This window comes from Plecotus auritus (assembly GCF_963455305.1).
Source record: "Plecotus auritus genome assembly, chromosome: 6".
Taxonomy (NCBI): Eukaryota; Metazoa; Chordata; class Mammalia; order Chiroptera; family Vespertilionidae; genus Plecotus; species Plecotus auritus.
In genome coordinates, this window is record NC_137773.1 from 29,060,820 (window position 1) to 29,084,782 (window position 23,963).

Sequence of the window (23,963 nt, forward strand, 5' to 3'; positions counted from 1 at the left end):
GGGAGGCTAGGCAGCTCCTCTGTGGGAGATTTCTTCTCTCTGGGCCACTGATTCCTTCCTTGGAGCTGTGCTCAGTGATGGAGAGAGTATGAGTTTTGCAGGGGGCAGAGAGAAGCCACTTACAGGACGGATTCTCCTTTCACTAGTTCACCCTACCTCTCATCCAGAGCCCCTGTCCTGGGCTCCTGGGGCTGAGGGCTGGGGGTGGGGACTAGATCAGGGCCCAGGCCAGAAAGGGAGTGCAGCTGAGGGGGGCTGCTCTGGGAGAGATCTTAGGCAGTCCTTGCTTGCCTCCTTAGCTGGCCAGAAATCCTGCCCTTACCCAGAAGAGTGTTCCAGAGAGGCCAGGTACGAGAAGGGGAGGAAGCAGAGGACAGAAACAAGGGATAGAAGAGTGGTATGGATGGGAAAATGGGGGAGGACAAGGAGTAGGAGTTAGAGGCTATGGCAAATAGAGGCCCAGCAACCAGTCATCCCATAATAGGTCTTTCCACACCCAGCGCCAGGCTTTGCCAGGAACAGACTTCCTCATTCTTCTGACCTAGAACACCTTGCCTATGCCTCTAGCTGGCAAAAGGCGGGAGGTCATACTGAACTGGGGCACTTGGGAGCCTGGGGTATACAAACCTTGAGCTAAGGAAAGGGAGTTCCCAAGGTGCTCCGAGAGCTCTAGATGGCGCAAGAGAGCCAGAGCCGAGCGAGAGAAACAGGAGTAGCCAAATGTGTAAGACACTGCGTGTGACACTGTGTGTGATTCGGTGAGTGTGAGTGTGACAGGGAACGTGTGGCACTGCGAGGGCATGTGACACTGCGCGGCCTTGCGGGGCAGGGACCCGCGTGACTCTGGGCGAATGTGTGTATATCACTGGTAAATGTGTGGGGCCACAACTCCCTGTCGCCCCGAGGGCAGGTGATTGGGGGACCCTCAAATAACCCGACTCAGACGCGTCACCTCATTCTCACACTTGCATATTCCCCCATTCTCATTCTAGAGGAGGCCCTAGTCCCATAACCCTCCACTTCTAAAGGTCCCCTCCATAGCCCCACCTCTACGGTTAGCTGCGGCCACCGAGGCTGACCGCTCTGCGGCTTCGGCCAGAGGGGGAGGGGTGGACTTCCTCCGGAGCGCAGTGGGAAGGGAGGGCCACACGGGGTGATCGGGGGTCCTGGCGGGAAGAGGATGGATCTGGAGAAGCAGATGTCCATGGAAGAAGGCACTGGGGGAGACACTTCCTCTGCCTCGACTTCCCAGGGGACAGGGTAGGGACAGGTGTTTGGTGAGGTTAGGAAGGGAATTCGGGAGGGTCCCAGATGGGGGCTCGGGTGGGATAAGTGTAAAGTGAAGAGCCAGGGGTCTCCCTGTGTATCCTGGCCCCGGGTAGTGGAAGACAGCAAAGGGGGTTCCTGGCTTTTGGGGAGCGGTGCTCGGGGTCCCCTCCCAGTGGGACCGGAGCGTCTGTAGCTCCACCTCCTAGCCGGGGGAGGGGGAGTTTGGGGGGGCGGGGAAGCGGGCGGGCGAGCCAGGAGGGAGGAGGAGGGAGGGGGCGGGCCGGGCTGTGCGCTCTGCTCGCTGCTGGCTCCGCTGCCGCCGCCGCCGCTGCCGCCTCCTCCGCCGCCTCACACACTCCGGGAGCGGGAGCGCGGCGCGGACGCGGAGCCGCCGGGGCTGCTGCGCCTGTAGCCAGCCGGAGCCGGAACCTGAACCGCAGCGCCAGCCCGAGCCGTGCGAGCCGCAGCCCGGGCCGGGGCTGGTGGTGGCTCATGGACTGCAAGGCCCGCGGCCGGCGCTGCCCGGAGGCGGGTAAGGATCCGGTGGCTGTGGTGGCGGCGGTGGCTCCCGGCCGGGGGAGCGGCCATGGCCGACGGGAGCTGCGGGAGGGGCGCTCATTCGAGCGAGGCCAAGGGGGCCCTGTCGATGCTCCACGCGCCGGGGCTGAGGTGGGAGAGGCTGGGAGCTTGGAGTGGGGATTGCGGCCGGAGCACCCTGGCCTCCAAGGTCCGCGGCGAGAAGCGGAGCGAGGAGAGGGGGTGCTGAACCGGACCCCAGCTTCGGCGTCCCGCACCCACGCTCTCTTGGAGCCGCGGGGATAAGGAGACTCTAGGAGCGCGCGGGATGGAGATGGTCTGGGGGAGGCGCGCAGCCCTCAGTGTGTGCTTGTGTGTTGAGGGCTCTCTGAGGACGAAACAGCAAGGACCCTCATCCACAACGCACACACACACTTGTTGGGCAACGAGCTTTGCTCGCTCAGGCGCTTCCAGCTCCCCGGGGGCACCCTGAGGACCAGACCACGGACATATGTACACGCACACATACATCCGTTCATATGTGCACAGACATACCTCCCGAACACCAGCGCCCACTGGGGCACCGGCACTAGCTCAGAAGCCGCTCCAGCGCCTGCACGTTCAGCGGCAGGAACACACAACCCGTGGCCACACAGAACCACGGAAAACAGCCGGTGTGACATTCGAACACAAGCACAATCCCGTGCCCTCGTGTAAGAGTGTCTCGGCCACAGTTCCCTAGATGAACACTTAACACCTAACCTCACGCACATATATTCCTTTAAGGAACATACCCTAACACAAATTATGTTACCTACTCCTTGGCCAGAACATAGGCACACATCACAGGTCGGCTTGCACCCCTCGACTGCACCCACAGAAACATACAGCCAGTGTCTCAGCACACACCTTGAGCGCACAAAACCCTAACACGGTAAAGCACCTGCAGCAGCGCCTCACGATCACAAACACAAAATTCCGTGCCTCACACTTCCTAACAGTGGGCGTCTCACACATCTTACACCAACAGTGCCACAGTACACCTTGCAGCTAGACACACAAACGCACACTCGGTCCCTCTCCCTAGGAGACCAGAGTCCGTCGGCGGAAGCCGGGGCCACCCGGGGAACCCCTAATGCCCCTTCACCTTAATCACATTGTTATTGTAAATATCTGCACCGCGGGAACACTGGAGGCCGACGGGCCGGCTTCCCCGCCGGCGCCTCCCCTACTCCCACTCCGGGGCTGGGCCGACAGGGTATTCCCGGAACCAGCTGGACCTGGCTGGTCGCGCCATCCCGCTCCCCAGGGCTCCAGGGCCCTTGGTCCCTTTGCAGAGGGTGCAAGCCTGGGGCGGTAATTGCGACCCTCTTCGGACCGTGTAGCTGCGTCCTCCGAGCCATCTGGGTCCCCAGCACACCTGTTTCCTCTCATACCTGGGCGCCCCCTCCGCGGGTTCCCAGCTCCAGGCCTGAGTCTTGGGCGCCGGCAAGGCCCTGGGACCAGAAGGGAGATCGCGGCGTGCGCAGGAGCAGAACTGGTAGGTGAGATGCGCTCGCACCCCTTCCCCCTAGTTATCCTCGGTAGCCCAGACTTGTGGCCTCAGTTTCCCCAGGAGTGGTCGGCGACTATTCCTTCTACCAGGAAATATTTGAGGTGGCATTGAGGTCTTTGAAGACTGAACGCCGAGCGAAGACCCTTTGCCGCCCGCCGCGAGAGGGTCGGTTTTATGGGGACGTCCCCTCCGGGCCTGGCTCGCTGCTTAGTGATTCCGGCGCCGGATCCCTCCCCGTTCCCCCCGGCGCCCGCTGCGTGGCTCCAGCCGACGCGGGCTTGCGGGAGACCCTAGGCAGAGGCCGGAGATGCGGAGGAGAGATTCCCCGCAGCGGCCGGTGGGGCTGGGGGCGCAAGGGGCCCGTTGGCCAATGCGTGTTCTCACCGCGCGGTGCCTCCACCTTGCCTGGAGCTCCCAAGGCCCGGCGCCGCTGGGGTGGGGGTGGAGCCGCCGGAGCCCGAGGCTGGTGGAGGAACTGTCGCCATCACCCCTCTCCCCCACCCCCAACTCTCCTGCGTTCTCTGGGGGGAGACGCCCCGCGCACGGGGTGTGTGCGGGGAGCGCCCGCTGACCACGGCTGCGTAGGCAGGGGACTGCCCTGGCCGGCAGAGTCCAGGACGTCGTGACGGAAGGCGCAGGGAGCCTTCCATTACTTACTCGGGGCCAACCCAGGAAAGAGGGCACCCAGAAGGTGTTTGTGACAGCCCAGAGGTTTGGGTGTGTGTCTGGGGAGGGGCAGAGTGTTACTTTCTTGACGTGGGGGGTCTGCACGGATTGAAATTTGTAATTACAACTAGGCCAGGGCATGGGGTGGAATTGAGGGGAGAGGAATGAGAAAGACCTCCAGAGATGGTTGGGGACAGTGAGGTAGGGGAGCAGGCCTGGTTTCCCTGCCCCCCACCCCACCCCCAGTCCCCAATTCCAAAAGGGATCAGCTGGAAAGGGGTGTCATGCGGGTCTGGTGTCCTCCTGGCAGAGGAGCTGCTGCAGTGGCTGTTCTTCAGGGAAGCTGGGCTACAGAGACAGTGAGCTAACTGCTGGGAAGAGTGGAATGGAAGGGCCAGGAGGGGGCCCGCAAGGGTGGGGGTGTGGCTGAGTGGGAATCAAGGCTGGGGGGAGAGGAGATGGAGGAGGCCCTTCTGGTACTGGGTGAGGGCTGCCCCTACCATGAGCAAGGAGAGTTGGTGCTGCAGACAGATTCTTTCAACAATGCATGGAGCACCTCTCTGCCAGGGCCCATGGTGGCTGGTGGGGATGCCATACAGTGGTAGCATACATACCATCCTTACCTTCATAGGTCTTTCCAACTGGCAGGGGATCGATTCAAACAATGAATACCTACTGTGTGCCTGATGCTGGCAGTGATAAGGAGTGATATATATGTTTACATATCCTTTATAATGTAATAGAGCTTAATGCATCAGTTCTTATTTAATCCTCCCAAATAACTTCAAGAGGCAGGATTTATTATTTCCATTTCAGTGTGGAAATAGGTTCAGAAAGGTGAAGTCACTAGGCCAAGGTCACACAGCTAGGAAGTAGTGGAGCAATGGTTTGAGCCCCGACAATCTGAAGAATGCAGGTGGCTGGAAGCCCTGCAAAGGTTAATGGAGGGTTGTGGAAGAGAAGGGAGTGGAGCTGAGGCTTGGCACTTGTTCACTGTGGGAGGCCTCTGAACAGCTCCACCCCGCACAGCCCTTGGTGTTTTGTGTTCACAGTGTTGGTGCCTGTTGTGTAACAAACAGAGAGGGGTCAGGGCTGCGGGTCCAGGGCTGACCTGGTCACTGGGATGTTGATAGCTGTCTCTGTGTGTTTCCTTTTCGGCCGAAGCATTCAGCAGGAAGTGGACTCCGGTCCCCCAGGTGGGCTGGAAATGAAGGTTCCAGGTGAACCCTCACCACTGCTCTCCTCCCTCCCCAGATGTTGACACAGATGTTGTTTTTCCTTGACCTTCCCTGGATTCTGCCCCCTCACACCACCTCACTGTGCTCCTTAGGCCTGAGAAGGATGAGTCAGTGTCCCTGCTGAGCTCTGGTTTCTCAGGGTCCTGGGTGCCCATGTCACTGGGCGGAGGTGGGGACAAGCCTTGTCAGGAAGTCAACCCGGGCTTGGGGAGGGGCAGATAAGGGACTAACGGCTTCAAAGTCTGCCACCTGGGACCAATGACTTCCAATAACTAACCACTGGGACAAAGTTCAGGGATGGTAGGAGCAGGGGTGAGGAAGGGCTGCCTCACTGCTGTTCATGGCTGCTTTGAATTGCCCTGCAGTCCTAGGGTCCCTGAAGCTGCCTGGGAGTCCTGGGGTCCTTCAGACCTTGAACCCTAGGCCCTCTCTTTCTGTTTCCCTCCTGGCCTGGCAGGTTTGGCAGCCCAGGGAGGGTGTGTATGTGTGTGTGTTGGGGTGGGGGTGGGGGTACATTGCAAACATCATATTCTAGCCTCAGGGGTGATTTCTGTTGACTTTCCTCTCCCATCCAGCCTTTCCCCCAGACTTTAGGATATGAAGAGGCATTCTTCTTTCTCAAACCCTGACTTCCACTTATTACTTCTGTGACCTAAGACAAGTAATTATTCTTTTTGAGCCTCAATTTTATCATCTGTTGTGGGGAGCCGTGTAGTAATAAACAGTACTCACTTCAGGGGGGTGGGAGGATTAGATGAAATAATGTATGTAAATGTAGAAAAATATCAGGGAGTGTTAACTTGGGTCCTGGTGATAACAGCGAAGATGATGGTAAAAGTGATGATGATAGAGTTCGTGCTTCTGACTCCTAGGGTTTAGTGTATCTCAAATTTGTCTCTAAAAAGTTCAGGGCCATTGCTTCCTGCTACCTAGAGATTTCTCCAGGTCCTTTCTCCCGATCAGAATTCCTAAGGGTGGGGCCAGAAAAATCCTCATTTTAAAGGAACTCTCCAGGTGCTTCAAGGGCCTAAATCCTCTTTAACTCTTGCCCCTACTCTGGGTACCCTCCCCCAACCCCATTCCCTCCTCCTCCCCCCCCCCCATTCTTCCTGCCTCCTAGGAACACCCCTCCCCCCCCACCTTCCTTGCCTTGATAGTCCATTGTGGTTCTTTCTCCTACTCAAAAGTTAGATAGCACAGTCCTTTCCTGGCTCCTCTGCTTGCTGGAGGTAGGAGAGAGAGAGGGAGAGAGAGAGAGAGAGAGAGAGAGAGAGAGAGAGAGAGAGAGAATATGGGGGAAGTCACAAGCTGTTGTGTTTATGCTGCTGGGAGGCCTGAAGGTTTAGAGCCTCAGGTTGTGACCTGGAGATGGGAAGGAAGCCCCAGCTACAAATCAGTCACCCTAACTCTGCCAGACCATGGGCTTCTGAATTTGTAGCTAAAACTTGTGGCATTCATTTTTCTTGGAAAAATCTGAACCATAGTTTCATAAGATTCATAAAGGGGGATGTGACCCAAAAAGCTTAAGAATCCTTGATCTGAAGAGAGTGAGTGGAGGCAAGCAGTCACTGCCTTATTTTTCCTCTTTGTCAGGTTTAGGGTAATTCCCTGGTGACCCCCCACTCTGCCAAGACTTACGCATGGAACTGGGCGCACAGTGATCCCAAGTTGTGGAGTTGTGTGCGTGCTATGGGGTTGCGGGGGCGGGCAGAATTAGGTGCCAGAAGGGAATGAGTTTCTTTGGAGACAGGTGTGTTTGGGTTGGGACATGATGGTCAGATAAGCCCTGTATTTAGTCTATGAAGGTAAAGGCCTGGAGAGTGAATCCAAATGAAACATCTGACAAATTCCTCCTTTTTTTTTTTTACATTGTGTGACAGTCTATTTGATTTTTTTTTTTTTTTCTGCCTCTCTTCCAGAATAGAGAGAGGTCCAGGGAGGGCAGGGAAATTCCTCATTCTTTTAAAGAGATTAAGATTGCGGTTGGGAACAAACTCACACTCATCTGATAATGGTCTCACATACTTTAAGGACATTCTGAGAAGTGACCAGGGAGGGGCTGTGCCTTGGGCGGGCCATGGGGAGGAAGTGAAGTGTTTGACTGGAGAAAGGAATCTGTGTGTTCAGTGAGCATTTGCTGAGAGTCTGCTGTGGACTGAAACAGGGAAAGATTAAGTTTGACCCTCGCAGGTTCTCCGTAGGGGAACTGGGCAAGGAAACAAGCCAGGACCACCACAAGTGCCAGGAGAGGTTAAGCCTGGGAGCTAAATAATCAGTCATTCTGGAGCCCTTGCTGAGTGCCTACTGTATGCCGAGTCAGGGTGGGATCTTGAGGATTTAGTAGTAAACAAAGCAGGGGCTCTCCTGCTCTCTGCTCAGTCTTGTAGGAAAGACAAACAATTCACAGATTCTTTTCCTAAACAACTACATCACTACAATTGTGCTTTTAGGGGCATTTGTTGAGTGCTCACTGTGTGCTCAGCGTTTAGCCCACATCATTTCAAACTCCCTAGGAAATAGGTAGTATAATCCCCATTTTACAGATCAGGAAACGGAGGCTCTATATTATTTGCTCCAGCTCGTGTAGCCAGGAAGGGACAGCTGGGGTTTGCCCCACCCTGTTCGATGTCATAGTCCCTGCTCTTCTCCACCTTGCTGCTGCCTTACATGTGCCAAATGGGTATAGCCACACAAAACTGTCATGAGTTAGAACCATTGTCAGCTCCACAGGAGCAGATTGTATCTGTCCTGTTCGCTGCTGTGTCCCAGTACCCAGAACAAAGCTTGGCACATTGTAAGCGCATGAATGAGCACCTATAGTGTGCCCAGATTTGTGAAGGAGCATGGGTGGGGAGGGGGGAATGAATGTAGGGAGCTCTGTCCCTTCCTTCAGGATGTTTGGTGTTTGCCTGGAGAGGCAGAGGACACAGGAATAGGTGCACAATATGCCCCAATCCCTTAGCAATGAATCATTGCTGCACCAGGTAATAGTGATTCATTGCTGAGGGATTGGGGCAGACAATAAGTGGCTGTGAGTTGGAGGCAGGAGAGGTCACTGTGGGGTGGAGAGACCTGGGAAGGATTCCTAGGACACCAAAGCAGGCTTTCCGTGGGGTGAGTATGGTCTGTCATAGAGCCTGGAGTAGAATTTCCAGGTGTGGGGCAGGTATTCTGGGTACCAGTGGGGAAAAGAGATTGAACCTGAGCCCTTTGCTGAAAATGCTGGGCCAGAGACTTTGGATTTGAGTTGAGGGGCTGGCCTTGGTTTTGCTGCAGAGGAGGAGGGAGTCAAGACTGGGACAGTGGCTGGCAGGTCTGGCTGGGTTCTACAAATGCACAGCCTCAAAGCTGCGGGGAGACAGGCCGAAGAAACGGGTCATTGTGGTGTTGGGCGTGCCACTTGCGCTTGGCTAGGGAATACAGGACTAATTGGAAGGATTTGGGGGTGGGCAGGGAGAGATGGGATTGGACCCGTTAAGGTAGGGAGGGGTCAGATGTGAAATAGAGGCCAGATGTTTGCTGGGATAAGGATCAAATAGAGCCACATGTTCATATCAAGAGACTAAGCAGGGGAGGAGGCATGGTCAGGGAAAGGCTGGTGGTGTTACTGGCACCTCTGTCCCAGTGAGACCGGCTGGGCTCCCCGTTGCTAAGGACAGGGCAGGGCAGCTTCCAGTTCCAGTTCCTGGGCTAGTCTTGATCACCGTCCTGACCCGTCTTGACCTTTACTATCTTCCACACACCTATGGTGTCTTCCCCCTCACCCCCAGTGGAAGGCAGAGAGGGAGCGGGAGGATCCCTGGGAATCCCATGTGTACACATGTGTGCATGCTCTGGGACGTGTATGTTTAGGGAGGGCTAACACTCAGCCCTCAACCCTGTTTTCAGACCTTGATTGGTGCCCAGTTCAAGCTGGCCCTTCATGGGGGTTGGGGGGACATTAGGCACTATGGGTTATTTTTTGTCAGACAAGGGTTTGAGATGTCATATCTCATACACATACTTTGACTTGGCATCTCAGAGGAGAAATGAGACATTATCCCCTCCAGCCAACGAGTGGCCCTCAGTGTGGGCAATAATGATCCAGGGTCTGGGGTGTAAGGGGTACCTGTGTCTCTTTTGTAATATGTGTGTGTGTGAGGGGGGCGCTTGAGGCCTCACCCTTCCACTAGCTGTCTCTCTCTATCTTGGTATCAGGGTAATTACCATGGGTGACTAAGGCAGGATGCTGGTGAGAAGGAGGTGTTGGGCAAAGCACAGAGCAGGGCGGGAAGGAGGGAGAGTCAGGTGGGTCAGGGCGTTCCATGGGCAGGAGCTGCTCTAGACCTGTTCCAGGTCCCTTACCGGCTCCTCCAGCTGGGCAGACGCCACTGCTACACCCAGCTGTGGGCGAGACTCAGGGTTCTGGGGCTCGGAATCAGGGTTCTGTGCTGGGCTGAGCTCTCCTTCTAGGAGAGCAGTGTGTAGGTGGGTGAGGGAGAGTGGGGGGCTGGGTCTGGGCAGCCCTCAGGGCCAGATTCTTCCTGTTAGCTGACTGCCTGTTTTGCCTCTTCCCTTTTCAGCCTTCCTGATTCCAGAGCCTGCCCGGATGGGGCCCCTGAGGCCCAGCCCAGGCCCTGGGGGGCAAGGATTGTCGATGCCCCCCTTGCTGCTGGCACTGCTGCTACTCCTGCTGGCTCCATCCCCAGGTCACACCACTCAGGTGGTGTACAAGGTGCTGGAAGAACAGCCACCCAACACCCTCATTGGGAGCCTCGCAGCCGACTACGGTTTACCAGATGTGGGCCACCTGTACAAACTAGAGGTAGGCGCCCCATACCTGCGGGTGGATGGCAAGACAGGCGACATCTTCACCACCGAGACCTCTATCGACCGCGAGGGACTCCGCGAATGCCAAAACCAGTTCCCTGGTGAGCCCTGCATCCTGGAGTTCGAGGTGTCCATCACGGACCTCGTGCAGAATGGCAGTCCCCGGCTGCTTGAGGGCCAGATAGAGGTACAGGACATCAATGACAACACACCCAACTTCGCCTCACCAGTCATCACGCTGACCATCCCTGAGAACACCAACATTGGCTCACTCTTCTCCATCCCAGTGGCTTCAGACCGTGATGCTGGCCCCAATGGTGTGGCATCCTATGAGCTGCAGGCCGGGCCTGAGGCCCACGATCTATTTGGGCTGCAGGTGGCAGAGGACCAGGATGGGAAACAGCCACAGCTCATTGTGATGGGCAACCTGGACCGGGAGCGCCAGGACTCCTATGACCTCACCATCAAGGTGCAGGATGGTGGCAACCCCCCACGTGCCAGCAGTGCCCTGCTGCGCGTCACTGTGATGGACACCAATGACAACGCCCCCAAATTTGAGCGGCCCTCCTACGAGGCTGAGCTGTCTGAGAACAGCCCAATAGGCCACTCGGTTATCCAGGTGAGAGTCCCCTCCACCTCACTGTCAGGGTGACCCTCCTTTAGAAATGGGAACCCACCCTAAACTGGTGAGAATTCCCTTCACTTAGGGGGAAAACCACAGGCTACTGTGCAAGACCTTCCCACAAGCCCCACCCCACCCTAGCAGGTGATAGTACTTTCCTCTTTCAAGCTACTTCAGTGACAGTGACATAGCATGTGACCGGTTATTCCCCCACCCCCAAGGCAGACTCCATCTGGAGAAATCTCCAACAAGTAAAACCCCCTCCCAAGTCAATTGATCCTCCCCCAGACACGGGAGCCAAGCTGGAACAAGGGAGTCACCTTTTGTCCAAATAGAATCTCTCTAGAGAAGAGACCATCTCCCAAACCAGGGGCCCTTTAAATGTGAGATTTTCCTGAAGCGGGAGGACAGAGCCTTACTTTGCCCCGCTCCTTGACAGAGTCAGATGAGATCATTGTAGCAGGTCCTCAGAAAACTACTCAGAAGTCTGTATGCCGGCTTCTTCCACTAGGCATGGGGTGCCATGGGTGTGGGGTGCTTGGCACAGTGGGGGGTTTGGTTGCCTCTGCTGAAGTTCTCAGCACCCCACTCCATGGGAACTGCCCCAGGGGCTGGGCAGCTTGGTAGGGCCAGGGCCTGGGAGAGAGCAGAGAAAGCGTCCCTGTAGACAGGTGGGCGTATCTCCCACTGTCATCTCAGCCTGGCCTCCTGCCAGCCCCAGCTCCTTTCTCCTTCCCCCTGGGCTGCAGCTGTCTGTCTTTGATGTGAAGGAGCTGAGAAGGGCTTGGCCTGCCCTGGACACCGTTACCCATCCTAAGAAAGCCTTCATCCTATGACCTCAAGCTGAAGTGGGCATGGGGAGGAGTTTCAACCCATTTTTTAGAGGCTGGTGGACTGGAACCTATAGAAGAGAGACTGAGAAAGAAAAGGGAGACAGACAGTCGGGGATGGTGAATAATAATAGCCTAGATGCCAGGACTGCTCTAAACACATTATATGTATTCTATCATGTAATCCCCACAGTACAAGGTAAGCATTATCCCCATTTCACACATGGGAAACTGAGTCCGTAGAGATTAGGAAAATTGCCTGATATCATCCAGCCTATATTTTCAGGTCCCACCTTGGCCATGCCCAGCAGTCTGGCTTCAGAGCCTATGTGTGTGTAGTAGCTAACACCCTTCCCAGTGGGTGAAGCAGGAGAGTGGGGCAGACACAAGACTAGAGGTAGATAGGGCAGCAGAGAGAGGATGGGAGAGAACTAGCAGCTGGAAAGAGGCAGCGAGAACTGAGCAAGGATGGAAGGGAAACAGACAGAAGTTAAGTCCTAGACAGACAAAGGGAGATAAAATGTCAGGAGAGGCAGATAAGCTGGGTGACCTATCTAGAAACAGGGAGACACTGGTAATCATAATGAAAATGCCAGGAACAAACAGATAGATGGGGGGTGTGGGTGTGGATTGAAGGGTGAGGAGGAACTGTTTGTCTTTCAGAGAAGTAAGCAGAGACCAGGATAGCTGGGAACCCATGTCCAGGGGTCTCCACTATTGAAAAAGTTGTGGCAGGAAGGAGAAGAGACTAGCAGTGTCTTGAGGGCCCATTAGGTGCGGTGCCCAGCCCTGTGTTAGCACTGATCTTCAGAGATGGACAGATAGGAGGATGGATGGACTAAAAGAGGAGTCAATGTGCCAGGCATTGTTAGGCACTTACACATATTATTCTATTTAATCCTTACCGCAGTCCCATGAAATAGGGCCTATTGTTATCCCCATTTTATACATTTGTAGACTGAGGCTTGGGGAGATTAAATAATTGGCCTGAAGTTACATAGTTGGGAAGTGGTGGAGCTAGGATTTGAACCTAGGACCCTTCTGCTCTGCTCCCCAGAGCTCTGCCAAATTATGCCTGTCCCCTTTCTCCCCCCTCATCCCTCACCCAACCTGTCATCACATTCTGTAGTATCTACCTCATGGCCATTTCAACCAGGTTCCTGTTGCCCCCATGTTTGTATAGAGTATGTGTCAGTGCTGGCATGGGAGGGCGTGCCCGACGCAAAGGGACAGACGGTTCATTGTTTGATGCTGGGAGCCCAGCCTGCTGCCAGCAGGCTCTGTGGCCTGCACCAACCCCTCCCTTCTCACTGCAGGCTCTGCTGGATTCCTCAAGTTGGTGCCTAGCCAGCACCGGCCCAGTGGGAGGGGAAGAAGCTGCTGAAACAGGTTTCCCTGGTTTGACAGAACAGTGGCCTGGCCAGCTCTCTGTGACCCATATACCTTGACCTGGCTGCTTTCAAAAGAAATCCCCTCACCTGTGTCCTCCAGGACATGTGGGTCTCTACTCATGTGCAAACACACATAGGCACAGACACATATACCTTTTCCCACAATCACCCATAATCACACATGTGTATATGCATGCATGCGTATTATACATATGTCATGCACACACACCATCTCTACTGCTCACACCTATCCAGCTCTTCAGAAGGGCTGAAGGCCAGTTTAATTGGGTGGAAGGGTTGTACTAGTTGGACAACTGGATCCTCATTCCCATATTCGGGCAGATTAGTGCGGGAATGATAAGTAGATTTAACTCTGCCTGCTCCCATCTCGAGTAGTTGCTTGCAGCACTGTTGAGGAGTTGCAGGTAGCGTCTGTGCTCCTTAGGGAAATAGACCAGGAAGATGTGCGAGAGGGTCAGGATTGGGAAAAGGGCAGGACACGTGCTGCTTTTGGAAAGGGTGCCACGTTAGATCAGTCAGTCTGCCATGCGCGTTTGAAAGGCAGCACATGCATCTCTTAATTTGCTATTCTGGACTAACCCGTAACTGTTTTCCTTGTTTTTCTCCCCTGCTCTGTAGGTGAAGGCCAATGACTCAGACCAAGGTGCCAACGCAGAGATAGACTACATGTTCCACCAGGCACCTGAAGTCGTGAGGCGTCTTCTGCGACTGGACAGGAACACTGGACTTATCACTGTGCAGGGCCCCGTGGACCGTGAGGACCTAAGTACCCTGCGTTTCTCAGTGCTTGCCAAGGACCGAGGCACCAACCCCAAGAGTGCCCGTGCCCAGGTGGTGGTGACCGTGAAGGACATGAACGACAACGCCCCCACCATTGAGATCCGGGGCATAGGCCTGGTGACCCATCAAGATGGGATGGCTAACATCTCAGAGGACGTGTCAGAGGAGACAGCAGTGGCCCTGGTGCAGGTATCTGACCGAGATGAGGGAGAGAATGCAGCTGTCACCTGTGTGGTAGCAGGGGACGTGCCCTTCCAGCTACGCCAGGCCAGTGAGACGGGAAGCGACAGCAAGAAGAAGTACTTCCTGCAGACCACCAGCCCACTGGACTACGAGAAGGTCAAAGACTACACCATCGAGATTGTCGCTGTGGACTCTGGCAACCCCCCACTTTCTAGCACCAACTCCCTCAAGGTGCAAGTGGTAGACATCAATGATAATGCACCTGTCTTCACCCAGAGCGTCACTGAAGTCAGCTTTCTGGAGAACAACAAGCCGGGTGAAGTGGTGGCGGAGGTCACGGCCAGTGATGCCGACTCGGGCTCCAATGCTGAGCTGGTTTACTCTCTGGAGCCTGAGCCAGCCGCCAAGGGCCTCTTCACCATTTCACCTGAGACTGGAGAGATCCGGGTAAAGACATCCCTTGATCGGGAACAGCGGGAAAACTATGAATTGAAGGTGGTGGCAGCTGACCGGGGTAGCCCCAGCCTGCAGGGCACAGCCACTGTCCTTATCAATGTGCTGGACTACAATGACAATGACCCCAAGTTTATGCTAAGTGGCTACAACTTCTCCGTGATGGAGAACATGCCAGCACTGAGTCCAGTGGGCATGGTGACTGTCATTGATGGGGACAAGGGGGAGAATGCCCGAATACAGCTCACAGTGGAGCAGGACAATGGTGACTTTGTGATCCAGAACGGCACAGGCACCATCCTCTCCAGCCTGAGCTTTGATCGGGAGCAGCAAAGCACCTACACCTTCCAGTTGAAGGCGGTGGACGGTGGCGTCCCACCTCGCTCAGCTTACGTTGGCGTCACTATCAATGTGCTGGATGAGAATGACAATGCACCCTTTATCACCGCCCCTTCCAACACCTCCCATCGGCTGCTGACCCCCCAGACACGTCTTGGTGAGACGGTCAGCCAGGTGACAGCTGAGGACATTGACTCTGGTGTCAATGCTGAGCTGACCTATAGCATTGCTGGTGGCAACCCTTACGGACTCTTCCAGATTGGGTCACATTCAGGTGCCATCACCCTGGAGAAGGAGATTGAGCGGCGCCACCATGGGCTGCACCGTCTAGTGGTGAAGGTCAGTGACCGTGGCAAGCCCCCACGCTATGGCACAGCCTTGGTCCACCTTTATGTCAATGAGACCCTGACCAACCGCACGCTGCTGGAGAACCTGCTGGGCCACAGCCTGGATACGCCACTGGACATCGACATTGCTGGGGATCCAGAATATGAGCGCTCCAAGCAGCGTGGCAACATCCTCTTTGGTGTGGTGGCTGGTGTTGTGGCCGTGGCCTTGCTCATTGCCCTGGCAGTGCTCGTGCGCTACTGCCGGCAGCGGGAGGCCAAGAGTGGCTACCAGGCCGGTAAGAAGGAGACCAAGGACCTGTACGCCCCCAAGCCCAGCAGCAAAACCTCCAAGGGAAACAAAAGCAAGGGCAAGAAGAGCAAGTCCCCGAAGCCCGTGAAGCCAGTGGAGGACGAGGATGAGACCGGGCTGCAGAAGTCCCTCAAGTTCAACCTGATGAGCGATGCCCCTGGGGACAGCCCCCGCATCCACTTGCCCCTCAACTACCCGCCAGGCAGCCCTGACTTGGGCCGCCACTACCGCTCTAACTCCCCACTGCCTTCCATCCAGCTGCAGCCACAGTCACCCTCAGCCTCCAAGAAGCACCAGGTGGTGCAGGACCTGCCGCCTGCAAACACATTCGTGGGCACTGGGGACACCACGTCCACGGGCTCTGAGCAGTACTCCGACTACAGCTACCGCACCAATCCCCCCAAATACCCCAGCAAGCAGGTAGGCCAGCCCTTGCAGCTCAGCATGCCCCAGCCCCCACCCCACCCCTACCAGGGGGCCATCTGGACTGAAGTGTGGGAGTGACAGAGCAGGTGTGTTGGGCCCAGGTGCTCAGCAGCCCATGTGGGGGCCGGCCCAAGCCAACGGTGGGAGGTAGGACCAAAGATCTCGGGATGCTGGGGTCCTAGTTGCCTCACCCAGACATGGAAGGTTAGACAGAGTGAAAATTGAGGGACGGTGTGATCTCCTCCTGTTCCCTGCCCACTGGGAGAGGCGTGTAACTTGTCAAATCCCCAGGCACTGGACCAGCTGCTGGTTCTGGCAGGTGGGGGCTGATGGGCAGGTAGCAGAAGGATTTGGAGGCAGAAGCGGGGAGGGAAGTATTCCAAACTTGGGTTTCTATATGAGACCAGCCATGGTGCTCCTCCAGAGGGAAATGGGAGACCTGGGTGCTGCTGGGTAACTGGGCGGGGACTCTGTCAGGGAGGGGCCCCCCCAATTGTGCCTTCTGTATGTACTGTGTGTCACCCTCTTCCCCACCCCAGGCTCCTTGGGCTGGGCCCCAGTTTCCCAGCCCCAGTCCCAAATGCTTATCTTTGACAATAAAGTTCTCTATTTTTGGAGTTTTCGTTTCTTATTTTCCTGGAACTGAGAGAAGGAGTGAGAGAGACTGGAAATATCCCTTTGTCCTTAGGTCCTGACCCAATTTTCCCATCCTTCTTTCTGCCCCTTCCCACATCCTAGACTTGCCCCTCCGCTCCAATGTTTTTAATTTACCGTCTTCCTATCCACCCCCATGTCCATGTCCTTGTCCCAGGGAAAGTGCCCATTCCAAGTATCCTTCAACATGTCCCCTTACCCCACATTTGTGAGGCCTTCTCCCTAGGAATGACAATCTTCACCAAGAAAGGGCAGGTGGGGCTGCACCCAACTCCTGCCCTTTCTCCACTGGCTGAGACTTGACTTTGCCAGTCTGCCCATACTGAACCTGATAGACTCACACCAGAGCACCTCGTGGGGTGGAGTGCAGCCTGCCTGTCTCAGGTGAAGGCAGATAACTTCTTGATTATACCAGCTACCTTCCCTTCAAGTCAAAATCTTCCCAAGTCCCTTTCCCAGACTCTTCATCCCAATACCACTCAACACCCAGCAATTAGCTAGCCCTGCCCTGTGTGTCCCCACCATGATCACCATCCTGGGCTGCCCCGAGGGAGGGCCCAGAGAAGGGGGAGGAAATCCTCAAGTCCTTGAATTGACCTGCTCTGTATCCCCACTTTTAGGGCACTCCCTACTGACTGGGGCAGAGGCATCCTAGTCCTGCCCCCCTCCCTTCCTTCAGCTCCTTGCTCTAGCCACCTGCGTTGCTGGCTCTCACTCTCTCTCTCTCCATCTCTCACTTCTTGCTCTCTTGGGTTTTCCCTAGCTGTGCCTTAGAGGGAGGGGGGCTAAAGTCTGGGTGAGGGACCTCAGGTCCTGAGTGAGTTTCTGAGGCCAGAGGCAACCTGTCTCCATGGCGACTGAAGAGACTTGAGACACTCCCAAGAGGTCCCAGGCGCCAGCTCTCTACTTTGATTCTGTCCACAAACTCGCCCATGCCTGGGGGGGTAGCCCCAAAGTAAAAACTCCTGGGGGCTTTGGAGGAGTGGGGTGTGGGGAAGTGAAATCTAGTCTCATCTCATTTCTCCTGGACAAATTAGCATCTCCAAGGTGACCTCAGGCAACTCCTGACCAATCATTCTTTCTCTTTAGTTCCTGCCTTGCTGCCACCAGTTTTTTCTTCTATTCCTTTAGCTCCTTCACCCCTTTTCTTTCCCAGAGTCAGAAGGGTTATCCCTTCCTTGGCTCCAGTTCAAATCGTGGGTGGAGCCACAGTGCATACCTTCTCGCAACATTCAGACTCAACCAAACTGCAACACCATTGTCATCACCCAAACACAAAGGCTATGTGCTCAGCATTTAGACCCCGAGGCTAAATGGTCACATTTGTGCAAGACATAATAGTGAGAAGATGAGGTAAATGAGAATCTTAAGTGTCGAGTGAGAAGTGCCATAGAAAAACTTTTCCCAACTTGTCCCAGGACTGCTACTGCTACTACCTGCTGCTGCTTTTTTTTTTTTTTTTTTTTTTAGTTTTTACTAGGTGCAACGTACCATGCTAAGCACTTGATGTGAATTAGCTCATTCAATGCTCATAACTCTTTGTGACATAAGTCATTATAATGCTCACTTTACAGAAGTGAAAACTAGTTAGCGATGAAGTCAGAATTCAAGCACAAAGCATCATGAGATCTGATTTCCAGAGTCTGCTGTTAACCATTATGTGATAAAAAAGAGAGGGGGGTCTTCTATGGTCAAGTTAGTTTTGGTAGTAAGAGCTGCACTATCACATTATCCTATTAAAGGCTCTGCAAAGCCTGAAAGAAAGGGGGAACCTGTTAAACTATATAATTCTGGGTTTTCCAATTTTATTTGACCATAGTGCCCTATCCCTTTCCTTGAGGAGCACAGTATGGGAAGACTGCATAGAACATGGGAGTGGATTCATGAAAAGGGAATGTGAAACTCAATGATAAGTAGGATTTGGGCAGGAGGGTTTGCCCTGTGAGCCAACTCCTGAGTCAGGAGTGAGTATGACCAAGTTGGGGACAGGGAGAAAGGAGAAAGGGGAGTATTCTGGCTGGAGTGGAGGGTATAGGAGAGAACTGAGAGATGAGACTAGAAAAACTAGGTTGTAGAGGACATGGATGCCTTGCCGAAAGTTCCTTAAGAGGAAATGGGAGCCCCCGAGAGCTCATGAGTTTTAGATGAACTGCGTTTTACAAAGTTCACTGGAGTGTATGGTAGACTTAAAGAGAATAGAGGGGAAGGTACAGGATTGAAACTATGGTCTGACCTAAGATGGTGGCAATGGGGATGATGGATGGATGGATTTGGCTGACCTTAAGGAGAAAAGACCCATAGGACTCAAGGGATAATTGAATATGGGGTGGGAATGGGGAATGAGGGGAGAGGTACCAGGATTCTCAGGTAGATAGACATTCTGAGTCTGGGCGACTGGATAGTGATGAGATCATTGCCTATGCAGAAGCTGATTCAAGAAAAAGAATTTGGTTTCAGACATCTGAAGGGCCAGTAGAGACAGCCAATTGGAAATATCCAGCAAGTGTCTAGAACTTCAGGGCTAGAGTTTGAGAAAGCTTTTGGATTTAGGCTTTTTAAGATTCAATAGTAGAGAATTAAAGGAAACATTTGGTGTTGAGTATGACCCAACCCTCTATTTTACAGAAAAGAATCATAGGGAAAAGATACCAAGTGATGTACCTAGTAGGGAGGATGGAAGCCTTAGATTCCCAGGTGCGGGTTCTGCAGAGAGGGAGGAGAGGGAAGCACCCAACAAGCAGACTGCCTTGTGCTCCCCAGACCCCTCCTGGAGCTGTTCACTCCACCAGGTGGATGATGCTCCTTTGCAACCTCTCAGCCTCAAATGTCCAGGTCAATTTTGGGGACCTTTTCTGTCATCACCCAGATCCTTCAATGTTTTAGATCACAGCATGGATCGATCCCAAGAAGGGTTGCCTCTTCCTGAAGATGGGGTGGGAGCCAAGATGGGAAGACAGTTCTGGGCTGCCTTCCAACTGCCTTCCCATCAGCTCCAAAGCTCCCTGTCCTAGCAGACTCCCCCATCCCAGCTGCCTTGAACGGGATGGAGATTATGTAGGGTATCAGGAGGATGGGTCTTAAAAACCTATTGACAGTTTTAGAGGAAAGCAGAGCTCTGAAAAAGTCTTAGAGGATTGGAAGGAGCCTGGAGACTCATCAGCAGGGCCCTGGGCCTGGGCGGCTCCCACTCCTGCCCTCCAGGGGCCCTGGCTCTGGGCCCTCCACAACTCTTGGCAGAAACAGCGGTGGCAGTCCTAGGTGGGTGTTTGGGTACCTGGCTGGTTGTGCCATGTGCCAAGCTGAGGTTGCCAGGTTCCTGGGGTGGTCGTTAGCCTGTGGCAGGCAGATAGGAGCCGTCTGGGAACAGCCTGTCACTGTTCCACTCCCCCGACCCCAGTCCCCAGTCCAAGCTTCTAAGTCCTGGCTCCACCAAGTCCACAGCCCTTCCCAGAAGCTCCTTCCTGTTTCCTAGAAGGAGTCCATTTGAGGTCAGCCTTCCTAACCTCCTGATGGATGCCAGGTCTTCCGGGGCCCTGCCCTCTACAGTTAATATGTTTCCTGACCTCGAGCATGAGGGAGTTTCCATTGTTCCTGTTCCCACACCCCAAGGTGTCTGGTTTGTTATCTAGCTCCCTTCTTCCCTCCCCCCTTTTTCCACTCCCAGGCCTCTCTGGAGGGGAATGAAGTGGGGACAGGGGGGCTGAGTGGGAGCAGACGCAGCAGGGAGTCCTGAGGCTGCCTGCAGCATGACAAACCAGGCCAAGGAACAGGATCAGAAAGAGGTTGGCAACTCATTTGGATGGAGGCAATGGGAAGTTACAGAGCAAGGAGACAGGTGAGGAGCTGGAGTTTGGGGGGGTGCTGTTTGAAAATTAGAAAACTATTGTGGTATTGGTGAGCTCTTTTGGAATTAGGAGTCTATACTGCTTTTAGGGAGCTTTTCTAGAAATTGGAGGCTTGCTAGTGTTTAAAGGCTCTGCTTGAACTACGGGATTTGGCTGGTATTGTGCTATTCTGATGTTGGCTGTTCTGGAATTAAAGGAAGGCTGCGCCAGTATCTGGAGGCTACGCTGTAACAGGTGGTTGTACTGGATTAGGCTTATCGTGGTGGCCTGGGGGCTATATTAACATTGGGGCCTATGCTGTGTTGGGAACTTTCAGTGTGTGGTCTTGGCTGTATTGGGAGCTGTCTTAGAATTAAGGGGAAGTCCTCTATTAGGGTGTGTGCCTTCTGGGGGCTGTGCTGTGCTGGGGGGCTCGGCCTCTTCTTGGTTGCTGCTGAGGGGGCTGGAAGATCTGGGGGTGAGCCTGGCTCAGGCTGGGGCCTGGTGTGGTGATGGGCCCCATTGGGCAGCCTTGCCAGCACACAATGACAAGTTCTCTCCCTGCAGTTACCTCACCGCCGCGTCACCTTCTCCGCCACCAGCCAGGCCCAGGAGCTACAGGACCCGTCCCAGCACAGTTACTACGATAGTGGTCTGGAGGAGTCCGAGACGCCATCCAGCAAGTCATCCTCAGGGCCCCGACTCGGTCCCCTGGCTCTGCCTGAGGATCACTATGAGCGCACCACCCCCGATGGCAGCATAGGAGAGATGGAGCACCCTGAGAATGGTGAGGGGCTTCAGCATGGTTGGGGCACCCCAGGAATGAGCAGAAGCCAGAAATGGCAACGAGACCTTACAAACATCCTCCATTTATTGAGCTCATTGGATGTTCAGCAGTGATCACTGTGCTGAGTGCTCTCAGGTCTATGTTTATTTAATCTTCACGGCTACTCTCTGACCTGAGAACTTTATTGTGCCCACTTTACAGGGGAGGAAACGGAGGCTCAGAGAGGGTGAGTCACTTACCCACAACTATACATAGGAAGCAACAGAGCTGGGGGGGATTCAAACTCAGGCTTCTCTGGCTCCAAAGACCTTGCATTCAGCACCACATTCTCCTGCCTCCCTGGGGACAGGGCCCCTCAGAATGGTGGCCAAAGGGCTCAAGTAGTGGTAATGGAACCTACCCTACTTGAGGGAATCTTGAGGTAAAGAGGGTTCCCTAACAAGGTCACAGGGCCTTGAGGAAAGGGAGGGTACCCCCGAGGCTTTGAGGATATCAGAGAAGGTTATTATTGTCCCCTTGGGGGAAGAAGCAGTGTTTGGCTGAGGAAAGGGGGTGGGGAGGTCTGGGAAGGGGCATGGGAATATGAGGTGGGTGAGCTGAGAGAATGTGGTGCAGTGTGGTGTGTGTGTGTGTGTGTGTGTGTGTGTGTGTGTGTGTGTGAAGGTGTCCATAGCAGCCTGTGGAGGGGCACACTGATAAACCTCTCCTTGGGATGGAAAGACTTGGCAGCTTGGAGATGTCCTTGGGTCTCACCCCCTCCCTCAGTCCAAACTCTCCCAGCACCCCCCAAAAGATGCAAAGATCCACTTCCACCCCTTAGGCACTGGGCCCTTCTCTAACCTCCCAAGCCCCAGGTCTCAGAGTGCCCTCGCCCCCACCCTGCCCCTCCATGCTCTGTCTCATGCCCATCTCGTCCTTTTTGTGCCCGCGCAGAGCCGGCTGGTCGGAGCAGGCCCTGAGGCAGAGTGCCAGGTATGTGGGAGCTACTCTGGGGTCTGGGGGACTCGGTCCAGCACCCAGCCCCACCCACCCAGTGCCCCTGCTCTGCTCCGTGCTACCGTGGGTCCCCCAACTCTGCCCTGAGCTGAAGAGCCTTGGCACTTTGAGGGTTAACAACAGAGTTATCCCTTCCTCACCTTGCATTGGCTGGAGGCCAAACCAAGGTGGGTGGTGTCAGGGGAGCCTCTACCCCAGGCAGTGCTGCTCCCCTGAGGTGGGGTCACCGCCTGGTACTGTCTCTGAGTGAGGGTAGGACAGGGGCAACTATAACAGGAAGTGCTCATGGCTTTAGCCGTTCCCATGGAGACCCTGCTGCCCAGCAACCACACCGGCTACTGCTGATGTCAGGCAGCCAACTCCTGTTCCCGTGGGTGTTCTGGGCAGGGAGCCGGGGCAAGGCCAGGGGTGGCGGTTGGGGTAGGGGGCTGGAGTGAGGTGGGGAGGAGCTGCATGAGTGTGCTTGTGGGTATGTGAGTGTGTGCTTCTCTGTGAACTTCCCACACAGAAGCTCGTCTCCTTCATGGCTTTACAGCAGGGCCTTGCTGCTCTGGGGTGGAGTGGGGTTCCAGGGTAGCTGGGAGCCTGGGGAGGCTTGAGTGGGTTCAGAATGAAGGTCTGTGTCCCCCTTTGTCTGAAGATAGAGAAGCCCAGTGTAGGCTTGTGTGCCCACTTAACTGAGGACAGGTGTGTATGTGTGTGTGTGTGTGTGTGTGTGTGTGTGTGTGTGTGAGAGAGAGAGAGAGAGAGAGAGAGAGGGAGGGAGAGAGAGAGAGAGAGTCTTTAAATGAGGATGGGGGTTTCTTCACCCCTGTCGGAGGGTAGATTTGTGGATGATGGAGTGTGTAGATGAGTTGCGTGTTCGCACACCAGTCTGAGGGCAGATTTGGTGGGTGTGCGTGAGCAGAGCTGGAGGGTGGGTGAGGATGGAAGGAATGTGTCTATTTAAGGGTGGGTTTTGTGTGTGAGAGAGAGTGAGCATGTGGTGGATGGTGGGGGGCCTGTGTCTGTTTGAGGGGATGTGTGCCTCTGAGCTCAGTGGGCAGGGGTGGTGTGCACCCTGTTCTGAGGTGCCAGTGGGAGGCCGGAGCAGAGCTTCGCAAGGCTGCCCTCCCTGACCACTGTCCTGGCTCTCTCCTGTAGACCTGCGCCCTTTGCCTGATGTCGCAATGACGGGCACATGTACCCGGGAGTGCAGCGAGTTTGGTCACTCTGACACATGCTGGATGCCCGGCCAGTCGTCTCCCAGCCGCCGGACCAAGAGCAGCGCCCTCAAACTCTCCACCTTCGTGCCTTACCAGGACCGAGGAGGGCAGGAGCCTGCGGGCGCCGGCAGCCCCAGCCCCCCAGAAGACCGGAACACCAAAACGGCCCCCGTGCGCCTCCTGCCCTCCTACAGTGCCTTCTCCCACAGTAGCCATGATTCCTGCAAGGACTCGGCCACCTTGGAGGAAATCCCCCTGACCCAGACCTCGGACTTCCAACCGGCAGCCGCACCGGCATCTGCCCAGACGGCCAAGCGCGAGATCTACCTGTGAGCCCCCTTCTGGCCTGCGGCCAACCCCTTGTCTTGCCGCTGGCCAGCTCCCAGATGGGCCCATTCCAGGGCCCCACTCCTGACCCCTCCAGCGTGGACTTCCTGGCCAGGGCCCCAAGTTGGGGGGGCAGTACTGGCCTCATGACCACGCTGGCCCTTCCCCTATGCAGGGTCCAGGTCCTCTTCCCTCACTTCAGCCCCCAGCCCCAGGGAGCCCCTTCTTCCCCTTCATGGGGCTTCCCCAGCTGATGCCCAAGAGAGCTCTTCTACAGTGACTAGGCTCCCATCCCTCGACTTCCAGGGAGCACCCCCTTCTTTGGGTAGATGGTGGAATCAAGGGTGGGCAACACACTTGTAACTCATTGTTTCCCGCATGGCCGACCAGGGCGGAGATAGGATGCCCCCATTCCAGCACTGAAGCAGGGCTG

The 23,963-nt window shown here is 55.2% G+C and overlaps 2 protein-coding genes across 4 annotated transcripts in view; one reads left to right on the forward strand and one right to left on the reverse strand.

Annotated features, from left to right (window-relative positions):
• DELE1 (DAP3 binding cell death enhancer 1) overlaps positions 1 to 3,833 on the reverse strand; it is a 52,514-nt gene extending 48,681 nt beyond the window's left edge. The window contains exon 1 of the mRNA XM_080676670.1: positions 3,725 to 3,833. The gene's annotated coding sequence lies outside the window, so the exon portion shown is untranslated. The remainder of the gene's footprint in view (positions 1 to 3,724) is intronic.
• On the forward strand, positions 1,627 to 23,676 carry PCDH1 (protocadherin 1). 3 transcript variants are annotated; one of them, XM_080676665.1, is made up of 6 exons: positions 1,627 to 1,801; positions 9,807 to 10,672; positions 13,536 to 15,731; positions 20,783 to 21,002; positions 21,936 to 21,974; positions 23,142 to 23,273. In XM_080676665.1, the coding sequence occupies exons 1-5, from the start codon at positions 1,762 to 1,764 to the stop codon at positions 21,959 to 21,961; spliced, it is 3,348 nt and encodes a 1,115-aa protein (XP_080532791.1). In that variant the 5' UTR covers positions 1,627 to 1,761; the 3' UTR covers positions 21,962 to 21,974; positions 23,142 to 23,273. The 3 variants fall into 3 exon arrangements, with proteins under 3 accessions (XP_080532791.1, XP_080532793.1, XP_080532792.1); XM_080676666.1 differs by lacking the exon at positions 21,936 to 21,974 and having other exon boundaries at positions 1,747 to 1,801; positions 23,142 to 23,676; XM_080676667.1 differs by lacking the exons at positions 20,783 to 21,002; positions 21,936 to 21,974; positions 23,142 to 23,273 and adding an exon at positions 20,056 to 20,251.
• The last annotated feature ends 287 nt before the right edge of the window (positions 23,677 to 23,963 follow it).

Bases quoted from the DNA above. Each gene is read 5' to 3' on its own strand.
- PCDH1 (XM_080676666.1), top strand. From the start codon at position 1,762: ATGGACTGCAAGGCCCGCGGCCGGCGCTGCCCGGAGGCGG. The intron at 10,673-13,535 runs GTGAGAGTCCCC...CCTGCTCTGTAG, and splicing joins TAGGCCACTCGGTTATCCAG to GTGAAGGCCAATGACTCAGA. The intron at 21,003-23,141 runs GTGAGGGGCTTC...TCTCTCCTGTAG, and splicing joins GATGGAGCACCCTGAGAATG to ACCTGCGCCCTTTGCCTGAT.